This window comes from Notothenia rossii, assembly GCF_949606895.1.
Source record: "Notothenia rossii genome assembly, chromosome: 1".
Taxonomy (NCBI): domain Eukaryota; kingdom Metazoa; phylum Chordata; class Actinopteri; order Perciformes; family Nototheniidae; genus Notothenia; species Notothenia rossii.
The window spans coordinates 92,005,786-92,018,340 of NC_136912.1; the positions used below are offsets into that span (position 1 = coordinate 92,005,786).

At 41.9% G+C, this 12,555-nt stretch overlaps 1 protein-coding gene across 2 annotated transcripts in view; it reads right to left on the reverse strand.

The window, feature by feature from the left end:
- Nucleotides 1–12,555, reverse strand: part of arhgef18b (rho/rac guanine nucleotide exchange factor (GEF) 18b) — a 74,871-nt gene that overhangs the window by 59,376 nt on the left and 2,940 nt on the right. Inside the window, exons 2-9 of one of the 2 annotated variants that reach the window (XM_079681142.1) lie at nucleotides 11,592–11,746; nucleotides 10,272–10,864; nucleotides 8,748–8,931; nucleotides 6,722–6,848; nucleotides 6,515–6,569; nucleotides 2,232–2,276; nucleotides 1,754–1,828; nucleotides 1–109 (exon numbers count right to left, since the gene is read on the reverse strand). In XM_079681142.1, coding sequence (XP_079537268.1) covers nucleotides 1–109; nucleotides 1,754–1,828; nucleotides 2,232–2,276; nucleotides 6,515–6,569; nucleotides 6,722–6,848; nucleotides 8,748–8,931; nucleotides 10,272–10,864; nucleotides 11,592–11,746 — 1,343 coding nt within the window. The remainder of the gene's footprint in view (nucleotides 110–1,753; nucleotides 1,829–2,231; nucleotides 2,277–6,514; nucleotides 6,570–6,721; nucleotides 6,849–8,747; nucleotides 8,932–10,271; nucleotides 10,865–11,591; nucleotides 11,747–12,555) is intronic. The other variant, XM_079681143.1, reaches the window with a different exon arrangement.

The window sequence follows — 12,555 nt, forward strand, 5'->3', positions numbered from 1 at the left end:
CTTATCTTTATTGAAGGAGCCAGTCACTCTGTTCCTCAGAGAGCTGAGAGTCCTCTTCACCTTTGTGCCTTTCTCCACCTTCTCTGTGCGATCCTCCCCTTCCTCATTCCTTAACAATGGAGCAGAGAAGGAAACATAAATAAAAATTATCTTGTATTGATTTATTTTTTTGTCATGGCCATTTCTACTGATCATAATTCCATTGTTGAGGTCTACTAGAATAGATTTATATTATGCAATGTTCCAAACTCACATTGGTTTCTCAGACAGCATCTCTGTATAGTATGTGTATTCACTCTCTGTCCTAAACGGCTTGTTTGGAGCTCCTGCCCCCCCCCCCCACCCTCCCTCCCTCCCTGTGAGCCCAGTGGCCGCCTGCGAGACAGCGAGACACAGCAAAACCCAGCCCGAAACACACACGCACACACACACACCCGCAGCCTGGCTGGGAGTTTGTGTGTGTGCTCAGGCTGAGTTCTGTGGTGTCTCGCTGTCTCCCGACTCCACACCAGTGAGCCAGCTCACAGTGCCCCGCTCCTCGCAGCAGCGAGCCTCGCAACGTCCCGCCGAGTGTGAGTGTGTGTGTGTGTGTGTGTGTGTGTGTGTGTGTGTGTGTGTGTGTGTGTGTGTGTGTGTGTATGTGTGTGTGTGTGTGTGTGTGTGTGTGTGTGTGTGTGTGTGTGTGTGTGTGTGTGTGTGTGTGTGTGTGTGTGTGTGTGTGTGTGTGTGTGTGTGTGTGTGTGTGTGTGTGTGTGTGTGTGTGTGAGGAAGTCCGCGGATTGCTCCAAACGTAACGGCTCCGCGGACGTTACGTTACGCCACTATACCCGAAATATGTCACAGTACCCAAGAAGCGAACAATGGAAAATGAGAAATGTCCAACGAGGCGTTCTGGGGCAGCATAGACAGGTCTTTTCTTTGTTAGAGTTTTACTCCCTACAGGGTGTACTTTGAGGGTTTGTGACTCTGCAGACCGTTTACATGCATAAAAAGCTTCATAACACACAAGGGGACGGGTGATAACCAAAAAAAAAAGGCATGGGAGCTTTAAAAGATGTAATCAAGATATGTCATGAATGTTTTTCCAGTGAAATCAACAAACAGGAAATTAGTACATTTTACATTTATTTTGATTAGATTACTTAAGTTTACTTTGGGAGAGTGCACATTCAAAAATATATTTAGATGTGCCATAAGGCTATTTTTCATCCATAGTCTATGCAGAGGTTTCAGGAAGTAATAAAATTAAAATTATTAAAAGCTCACAATACAGGACATTACTTGCAACAACAAACAAATCTAAAACATATATATATTAAAAAGCAACAAGACAGCAACAGGTTACAGCAGGAATGGGTGATTTCGATAAAAAGTAATAGATGCAGTTCTTAGAAATGTTATTAGACTTGTTTCATGAACAGAAACCACAGCATTGCAGAACCAAGAACAGCGTGTACTTAACTGAAACCTAAAGGACAAATATCATTCAAATCTTTCTACTAACAGTATTAACTAAAATGTTCAAAAAACACATTATTTTCTTTCAAATGAGTTGTTATCTTTAGATACTGTATGTCCCCTTAAATCTGTTGACTATGTTACCATTCCCTGTCATAGAAAACCAATGAAACAGCTCTATACAAATACACAAGACACATAGCAACCAATTATGGAGCATGTTATGATGTGAAATATATTACCTAAATGTCCCCAGCTTTAGTGATAAGTGGACAGTGATGAGGACGGTACTTACTCATTGGAGAGGAACTCGTACCAGGTTACACTTCCTGTAACTTTGGTGTCCAATCTGTTGTTCCCCTGCTTCGCTCTGTGGAGGACAATAAAGGTTTATAAATATTAACCATAAATAACCAGTAGACACTTTAAAAGCAGCGTCTTACATGTTTTGGCAAATACGTGTTCCTTTAAAGTGATGTGTTTCATTCAGTCAAACTTCATTTTGTGTCAGGTGAGGCAAACAACAACCGTTGATCTTGTGAATTCATATTTAAAAACTGTGGTGACAAACACACCCTTTCACTGGATGATCAAACTGGGTAAGGGCCAAAACAGGCACATGCAAACACACGTGCCAAAAACACACACACACACACACACACACACACACACACACACACACACACACACACACACACACACACACACACACACACACACACACACACGGTGCTCCCCCTGGATCTGCTGACCTCCCTCTCATGTTTACTCACCCGTGGTACAGCTTCAGCTCCTGCAGAACTTTCTGTACCATCAGCCTGAGACAAACAACACACTGAGGCTGAGTGTGGTGTGGAGGAGGAGGAGAGGAGGACAGAGGAGCCAAGGGAAGGACAAAGCAGGGGAGATGAGGACAGCAGAGGAAGAGGAGAGTAGGAGAAGAGAGGAGGAGGGGAGATGACTAGGACATGAGAGGCGATGAGAGAGGACAAAGAAGGACAGAGTAGAGGAGAGGAGGAAAGACAAAAGGAGAAGAGGACAGAGACAGGGAGGAAAGATGAGTTAAGATGAGAGGAGGAGAGGAGAGGAGAGGAGGAAAGGAGATGAAATAGGAGTATAAGAGGAAAGGAATAAAGGAGATAATAGTATAGGACAGAGAAGAGAAGTGGATACAGAAGAGACAAGGAGACGAGAGGAAACAAGAAGAGACGAGAGGAGAGAGGAAGACAGGTGAGGATGTAAGGATGTAAGGACAAAGTAGAGGAGAGGAGGACAGAGGAGACGAAGGACCGGAAAGGAGAGTATAGGAGAAAGAGGAAGAGAACAGAGGAGAGGAATGGAGTTAAAGATAAAAAATGAGGAGAGGAGGAAAGACGAAAGGAGATGAGGAATGGATAGAGGAGAGGAAACAAGAGGAGACTTGGCGAGGACAGGGCGAGACTGATAGGAGCTAGGTGTCATACTTTGATTTAGTGAAGAATCCTCCCTTGTCTGCTCCTTCACACACACACACACACACACACACACACACACACACACACACACACACACACACACACACACACACACACACACACACACACACACACACACACACACACACACACACACACACACACACACACACACACACACACACACACACACACACACACACACACACACTAAGGGGCCATCTAAGGAGCTGGAGGACTGTGGGAGGAGGGGGAGGTTTCAGGCGTATGACATGGAGCAGAGATGTCAGGGGGGAGTAGGGAAGGCCCCCCCCTCCCCCCCCCCCCTCCTCCTGGACCAGACAGCAGAGATTTATGACCAGGGAACAGAATGTGAACTATTGTAATGACCAGAGAGAGCTGCAGGTACAATTTACAGACAATTACCTCTTTATTTATGTCTTATTTCGTTTTGAATCTACTGCTCATAGGGCACTGGATCAGACTTACCTTGAACCAGCTCCTAGGGCTGTTACCTCTCTTCTCCTGCTTCTCTTCCTCCATCTCTATGCACTCATGTCCTCTCTATTTGTATGCTCTCATAAATGCATCTTACTAGCTCAGTATCCGGGTCATCACCAGGAGTTGTTGTGTTTTCCTGCCTGACGCTCGCTTTCTTATTTTTTGGCGACACCTGAAAGATTGCCGACATCCTCAATCGATACATCGATCCCAGCCCATGCAGTCAGTCAACATGTCGATGTATCGTTGGGCGAGATACTTAACCCCAACGGTGTGAATTAGGGCTGAACGATATATCGTGTCATGGCGATAACCGCGATATGCGCATGCGCGATATTCACATCGCAGGGACGTGCGATTTTATTAATTGTTTTTAATAATAATAATATATATATATTTTTTCATTTTTCATTTTTTAGGACGTGCGATATTAAGTAGGTACATTAACTCAAACAAGTCATGTTAAAATTATTTTGCTGCTTGCTACAAAAGGAAAACTTGCGCGGCTCTCATGTCAGGGGTACTTGAGTGAGTGACATGCAGGCTCTGCATGCACAGCAAGCCACCAATCACGATCATTCTTGATCAGATCACAGCAGGCCCCGCCCCGCTAGTTTGCAGACCATCAAAACACCGGTAAAAAATGAGCGAGGCACAGGAGGACAATACCGGAGAGAATGAATATTTACTTCCAAAAAGAAAAGCAACATCTGCCATCTGGAACTATTTTGGATACAAAAAGGTTCTTCTCTTCTTCATTCACAGATGAACCCCCTTATTGGAGGGTAAGCAACATGCATTATCATGACATGTTAGAGATCATGACTTAAGGTATGATGAGTCAACCAGTTAAGATCCAGACGTCCGTGACTAAAATCCTTCTTCCGGTTAAATATAGTTAAAAAAAACGCAATATATATCACAGGGGAAAAGATATATCGCAATGTGAGTTTTTTTCAATATCGTGCAGCCCCAGTGTGAATGTTAGTTAACTTGAGCAAATGGCACTGCTGTCATACTTGCCAACCTTTAGACCTCAGAATCACATCGGGAGCATTTCAAAATGCAAAATTGGGGGGGGGGGGGGGGTGCTAGTGGATCGCCGGAGCTGTTAGATTAACATTAACATGCTTATTGTAGTTGTAAGTGCACTGCCTTCCTTGATGGAGCATATGTGTGGGCTGGACCTGTATTTTTACAGGAAAGGAGTGAGCAGAGAGTAGAGTAGTTGTCGATTCTTGTTCTGTTTTCTGTGAATATCTGCCTCACCCTCTCAGAGTTTGAGTTGCACGCGCTACTAAAGAGACGTGTTACCATGGAAACCAAACAATGGTGTAGCTGTATTAAAGTCCGAGTGGAAACAGTCTTGTGTAAATCTGATTTGGTCAGAAATCGGGAGAAATGCGGGAGAAATATGACCCCAGGAGGAAACCGGGAGAGGGCAATGAAATCGGGAGTCTCCCGCGAAAATCGGGAGGGTTGACAAGTATGTGTATGACTGAGGTGTGAACGGGTGAAAGATGACGCTTTGAGGGGTCGTAAAGACTGGATAAAGCGATATAAGTACAGTCCATTTACCATCCTCCTGGATCCATCCTTTTTCCTATGTTCTCACTATCAGTTGTGCCATCTGGTTTGTGTTTTTGTGACAATAAGAAACTCTTTGATTCAGCCTACAATAATACCGTCACCATGTCCTGAACTGTGAATATGAATTCAATTCAATTATATAATTAGTTGGGACTGAAGCACTCTCTAGGGCAGGGTTGTCAAACTCAATTTCTTCGTGGGCCACATCAGCATTATGGTTGCACTCAAAGGGCAGGTTGTAACTTTAAGACTATATATCAAAATACATATATAAATATTTAATATATATAAAATAATGTATTATATGACATTATTGCCTCTGCATTGGATTATTATCGGTTAGGGTAATAACTTCATAATTAACTACGTCTGAAAGCAGAAGTCTAGGGCAAGTCATTGCAAGTATCTTCAGTGAGAATGTTACAAAATGATTAAAAAAAAAATCTAATTCTGAGAAAAAGGCAAATTCTAAGAAAAAACGAATATTTTGAAGAAAATAAGTCAAATTCTGAGAAAAAAACTTGTTCTGAGAAAAAAAGTCAAATTCTGAGAAAAAAGTCAAATTTGAGATGCATTGTGGGATATGTAGTTTATGGGCAACGTGCTACTGTAAATCGGCATGTAACCGTATAATAAACATATTATATTCTTTGCAAGCTCTTGAGGGGCCGCATTAAATGAAGCCGCGGGCCGGATTTGGCCCCCAGGCCTTGAGTTTGACACCCCTGCTTTATGGTGTCCACAGTCAATCCTCAGATTAAATACACTGTTTCATAATTTATTGTCAATATTACTGGCTTCTACTTACTTATGCCTATGCTACATTATAGCGTGCCTGCCTCTTTATTTAAGAATGCAGTCTACTCTTTCATTTGGTCTTTCATTTGAACAGCTCCCTTTCCTGGTACAATGTACATTCTCCAATGTGAGACGGGTAAAGGATTTCTGATTCTGAACACCAGATCAACTGATTCTGAATACCAGATCAACTGATTCTGAACACCAGATCAACTGATTCTGAATACCAGATCAACTGATTCTGAACACCAGATCAACTGATTCTGAATACCAGATCAACTGATTCTGAACACCAGATCAACTGATTCTGAATACCAGATCAACTGATTCTGAACACCAGATCAACTGATTCTGAATACCAGATCAACTGATTCTGAACACCAGATCAACTGATTCTGAACACTAGATCAACTGATTCTGAACACCAGATCAACTGATTCTGAACACCAGATCAACTGATTCTGAACACCAGATCAACTGATTCTGAACACTAGATCAACTGATTCTGAACACCAGATCAACTGATTCTGAACACCAGATTAACTGTACATAGAGAGTCTTTGAACATATTGTCTTTGGTGAATACTTGTCCCTGTTGATGTGTGAAAGATTCCAGAGTTGAACTGATAATAAAGTATTATTGAACGTTAAAGAAAATTTATAAGGTGTGTGTGTAACTCAAGCTACAGCAGTCATATATCGTGTAGACTTACATGTGGCTCTGGCCGTCAGTAGAGTGCAGGTTTTCTTCAGGGTCGAACTCCTCTGCTGCAGGAGATACAAAAGGTCAGATATGATGAAACAGCTGCTGCCTGAGTGTAAAACATGTATCCTAACACACAAACACACACACACACACACACACACACACACACACACACACACACACACACACACACACACACACTCTGCCCGCCCACCTCCTGCCGCCCTGGCTGCCTGTTTGGACGTCTGCACAACACGGGAGATGTGAGCGGCGCGGGAACACTCGTCCGTGGCCAGAATCTCTGAGCGGGAGTACAGATGTCTGCGGGGAACTCCACAGGCCTGAGGGCGCGGAGAATAAACACACATCTGCATCACGTGCACAACAGATCTGTTCTACCTCCACTCCCCAACACACAGATACTTATGATGATTACTTTTACTAACAGTGGCACGGTTAGAGCCAGCCAGAATTAACTAAGAACTGATCAACCCTTAATTAAAGACACTGGGGTCCCACACATTTTTAAAGTATTTTACTTAATATATTTTACGCAATATATGAAGTTTTCGTATTTTTTTGTCATTTTGAGAATAAATTATTTATTATTACATTTTTTATTTTGGTTCTTATCGTCAACAAATCCCATTTAAGAAGACCAACTACAATTGGGGATTTTTTTAATTAATTCGTTTTTAATTGGAAGTTTAAACTTTGTGTAGTCAGCTTAGTGCCACGATCTGTCTGTGTTGTGTTTTTTCTTGTCTAGATCTTTCCTTGGTTTCCTGTCTGTGGCCGTTTCTCAATCCCGAGGAAACTGGCTTCCAAGCCAATATTTCAAGGATACTACGTCATCGAGTGCCGCCGAAGGACTGTTCCAATCTCCAGCATACTTGGAATTCCACCGAGGCCGCGTCCTTGGTTTGGGGGTAATTTCGAGGCTGCACATGGGTAGACTTTGCGTCCTTCAAATCCCCACAATGCTTTGCGCACGGACCAATTTCCCCAAATCTGTGGCGGAAAATGTAAGGCGGGACCTCTCATATGACGCACACCTGCACACTTGCTAGCCTGTTCCACTCTTCGTTTTCCGAATGCCGGGAAGGATTCTTGCCTAGCTTCTGAAGGAAGTGACTCGGAAGACATGTGCTACCAAGCAAGCATCCTCGCGATTGAGAAACGGCCAACGTGTGTTCCCTCCTACCTGTTCCCTCCTACCTGTTTACTTGATGGTGTTCACCTGGTGCCCCTGTGTTTTCTCCTCCCTCCTCACCTGTCTCTTGTTTCGTTGATTAGTCTTGTGTGTATTTGAGTTCTGTTTTTGCTGTCTGTCATTGTTGGTCTCTTGTTTGTCTGGGACTGTGTTCTCAGGGTAGTGTTCTGTTTTTTGTCACCTACACCTTGAAATAAAGGTATTTTTCTCCGTTCAACCTGCATTTGGGTCCTGCCTGCTTCACTATCCCTAACACTTAGTCTAGGAACATTGGAAAAGAGGCATAATTGAGCAGAACTGCACATTATTGTCCACTGTAATTCCCGCATGTTTTATTAGAGCCATTTACAATTGGCTATATTTAATATAACATGACAATTTATTCCCTTTTTTGAAAGTATTTTGAACTACCTTTTCTAAGTAGGTTTAACCAACTAAATGGTAGCTTTGCTGTGTTTTATCTGCATTGCTAAGTTATTAATATCTAATTGTCCAGCTATCTCAGTAAGTGAGGTTTTTTTTTGTTAAAAGTATATATTTAAAGGATTTCAGGATTCATGTCTTCAGTGGAAACCATTATGTATGAAGCTAGAGCTTGAGCTTTGGTCTTGAGTTGTTTTTTTTAGTTTGGTCTTGAGTTTTGGTCTTGAGTTTTGGTCTTGAGTTTTGGTCTTGAGCTTTGGTCTTGAGGTTTGGTCTTGAGCTTTGGTCTTGAGCTTTGGTCTTGAGTTTTGGTCTTGAGTTTTGGTCTTGAGCTTTGGTCTTGAGTTTTGGTCTTGAGCTTTGGTCTTGAGCTTTGGTCTTGAGTTTTGGTCTTGAGTTTTGGTCTTGAGCTTTGGTCTTGAGTTTTGGTCTTGAGGTTTGGTCTTGAGTTTTGGTCTTGAGCTTTGGTCTTGAGTTTTGGTCTTGAGGTTTGGTCTTGAGTTTTGGTCTTGAGCTTTGGTCTTGAGCTTTGGTCTTGAGCTTTGGTCTTGAGTTGTGTTTTCTAAACAGTAATCTGTATAATATGTCCCCGTTGTTTTATTACCATGCTGGTGACTCTGGCTCTGGGACAGGGGACACTCAGACTGTAGTCGTCCGTCTCCTCTCCGGGACCCGAGCCGTATGTTTGCTGCTGTTGGGACGGGAAGAAACCTTTCAGTCCTTCCTCCTCTTCCTCATCTTCCTCTCTCTCTCCATCACTGTCCGTGGCCAAGGTGTCCAGACTCAGCCTGGCAGAACACACACACACACACACACACACACACACACACACACACACACACACACACACACACACACACACACACATAAGCAAACAAGTATTCTGATCCTTTACTCATGTAAAAGCACTTATACCACTCTAATAGTCTTTAACAAGTAAAAGTCCTGCATTCCTGTTAAAATATGTGTGTATCGTCAAGATTCAAAGTAAAAGTAGTTATTTCATAAATTACCTTTGTTAGTGTGATACTAGTAGACATTGTGTTATTCGATTATTATTTTTTCAATTAATAAACATTTTTCCCCGTAAATATAGTTAAAATAGTGAGAAATAAAATGAAAATGAAATTACCTAGAGCTCAAGGTGACAACTTCCTAAGGAAAAGTGTGAAAATAGCTTAAACTAACTAAAGCTGTATAATACATTAGGGCAGAATAAGTACAATATAGTCCACTGAAATGTAGTATATCAAAAAAAATAAATGACTCACTAGTAAAGTACAAGTATCTCAAAAACAAAACAAACATTTGAGCTGGACTCTGTGACCTGAGTTTGTTCTTGTGTTGTTTTTCGGTGGTATTTTAGTGCACCTTATATTCACATGACAAAATAGCCTCTACTTCATGTTTTAAGAAGCTGTGGTTAGACACACCACGAGCCATACTGAGCTCAGCTAGATGACAGCAACAGGGTTATTACAATAAGCTGTGTGAAAATGTTGACTTTTCAGGTAAAACGTATGTCAGACTTCAGTGCATATAACGTGATATTTTACAGCAGTCTGCAACAACATTCATATTTTCAGTTCGCTTCAAGAAGTTAAAGAACTTTTTTGTTAACTACTGAAACTACAAACTACAATTTCGGGCCTAAAAAGAACATCATTATTTTGATTATCTTTATATTACTAATGCCATTGTATTGTGAATAAAAACCCCTTTGAGCAGCCCAGACCCTTTGTCTTTCAATTTAAGCTGAATAATTTGTTTTAGCTGGTATAGAAAAGCGTTTTGTATAACTGTGGACACTGTAAAGTGATTGAGCTAAACTCAATTAAGTGTTTTTTATCTAGGATATCACTTTTTTTACTAGATGTTGTTATTATTTATTATTTGTTGGTGTTTTTGTCACATTTTCAATGTTTATAACTTAGTTTTGAGTCCTTTTCCAAGCAGCTTTGTGTAACCAACAAGATCTCTCTCTCTCTCTTTTTTTTTAAACATTACTTTTTTTACGCATCTTCCCAACAATGATCATAAATCAAGTGCAGCTTTTGTGCAATTATATAGATTTTTTACGAGATTGGTTCTTCTAATTCTTTCCATCCTTTCCAAACATCCACCTCACCTCCTCCCCAAGGTAAGGGGGGACATGGGGACCCCCAAGCTGTGCCTCCGAGACGTGGACATGGACCGGACCAGAATAGGGAAGCTGTCCTCGTCCAGCTCTCCGTCTAAATCCACACCGCCCTGCTCCTTCTCCTCCTGCGATCCCGTTATCCCTTTAGCCGTCTCCATCGACCCCAGCAGTCCGTTCAGATTAATGGTCAGGCTCAGTCCTACTGCAGGACCCGAGGTCTCATCGCTGTCAATGATGCAGCCTGGGTGTAACTTCGGCCTCAACTGAGTGACCACAAAGTTCTGATGTGGCTCCTCTGCAGGGTGGATGTAGAAGGGGGAAGGTGGTGCATTGACTCGAGGAGAATGTGTGCTGAGAGAAGTGTGTGTAGGCTGTTTGGTGTCTGTGTTTAGAGACACCTGCAGGCCGAGAGGTAGGGGGTTTCTCTCTGTGGATGCAGTAAAAGAAGCCGGTATCCCTCCCTCCAGGTCTTTAAAGTACTCCGAGTCTTTGAGAGAAGAGCTGAGGTCCGGCAGGTCCTCCACACTGCTGCTCAACTCAGCACAGGGGCAGTCGTAGTCGCTCACGACTGAACACGCATCCTGTATTGCAGAAAGGACGGAGCCAGGAAAGATTTAAAAGCAGTGGAGACATGGAGAAAAATAATTGACATGTAGATGAGATACATATATTCATGCAACATTTAAAAAAGTATGTCTTTAGAAATGCTGTCAGCTTCTTAAGGGTGTGCTCACAATGACATTTATATCATCACAAATGTTGACCAAAATGAATCAAAGTTCCAGCAAACTACACGTTTCACATGCTTCCTTTGATTCGCTTTGTGCTTCAATGCCATCAGATTAGTCAGTCAGTCCGTCAATATTAAAAAGCATGGTCCAAAGACTAGATTACACATTTAATATATTCCTCATATAAACAAAATAGTGCTAACACCTTGTCGCTTCTTCACGGAGACAATACAAAAGTTTTCTTTAGGTTTACACAAATAGATTTTTCACAAAAAACAAACAATGTGTCTTAATAAAAAGTCAGTAGATTATGGACAGGGTGCAAAAGTACCTTTTTTTGTTTGTTAACCAGACAAATGACTAATGAAAGTTCAAATCAAACTTTAGCAGGCACTTCATTTATGAATGTTTTTTTGGCTGGTATGTGCCCGCATATCTAAAAGTTGCATCTTTAACCAGCATTTGGCTCCTACGTGGTGTTTTTTTTCGAGCCCTGGTTCTGAAGATCTATTAATCTCCAGCCAGAAAGATAGCATGACTCATAACGCAAAGAATATAAACAAATAATGAGCTTTACCGTGTCTTTTTTGGAGCTCCCTAAGAAGGCATCTTCAGCGATGGAGGGGGGGGACAGTGAGGAGGAGGACCCCGTCCCGAAGGGGGCCTGAGGCGGGACACTGAGAGAGGCACTGGGAGACCCACAGGGTGCAATGCATGGTTTACACTCTGACGCTGAAAGATAATCAATAATTGAGTTATACACACTCGCAAATTCAAGAACTTCAACAGTACCAGAAAGAAAAAACACAATGAAAGGAAGACGTTGCTGATTTCAGCTGCAAAATACCAGTGTCATAAATTAACGGGATATTGTACACAATTATTGACACAATAATATTGACAAGCTAAACTTTACAAGGCTCTGAGGTGTATTTAAAATCAATAAAAACAGAATAAAGGTTTATGCCAAAAAGATTGAATACTTTGAAAAAAGCCATTGTTCATAATGAACTTTTTTTACTAGTATTACAAGTATCTAAAGGCCGTAGTATTTCTACTTTTGCTTTAGTATCATAGCTTCTTCCACCTCTGCAGACAGACACAGTGAAGATATATTTTAATTTTATTAATAATAAATCACTCGGGGCAGCAGGGAGTATTTGTTCGTGTTTGAATCGCTCTCGTTTTTAAGTGTAAACTCAGACACTGGGACTCTGCTTGATGCTGTCCTGTGTTGCTGCTGTAGCCTTTTATGGTTGGCCTCTTATATCTGCTAATACATCACACAGGGATGCAACATCAGTGTGTGTGTGTGTGTGTGTGTGTGTGTGTGTGTGTGTGTGTGTGTGTGTGTGTGTGTGTGTGTGTGTGTGTGTGTGTGTGTGTGTGTGTGTGTGTGTGTGTGTGTGTGTGTGTGTGTGTGTGTGTGTGTGTGTGTGTGTGTGTGTGTGTCCATAACTGTTTTGGCACTGTCATAGTCAGCTGTTTTCCCCACAGTGGCTCCACATAACAAAGGGTGGTCTGGAAATTAATGTCTGAAC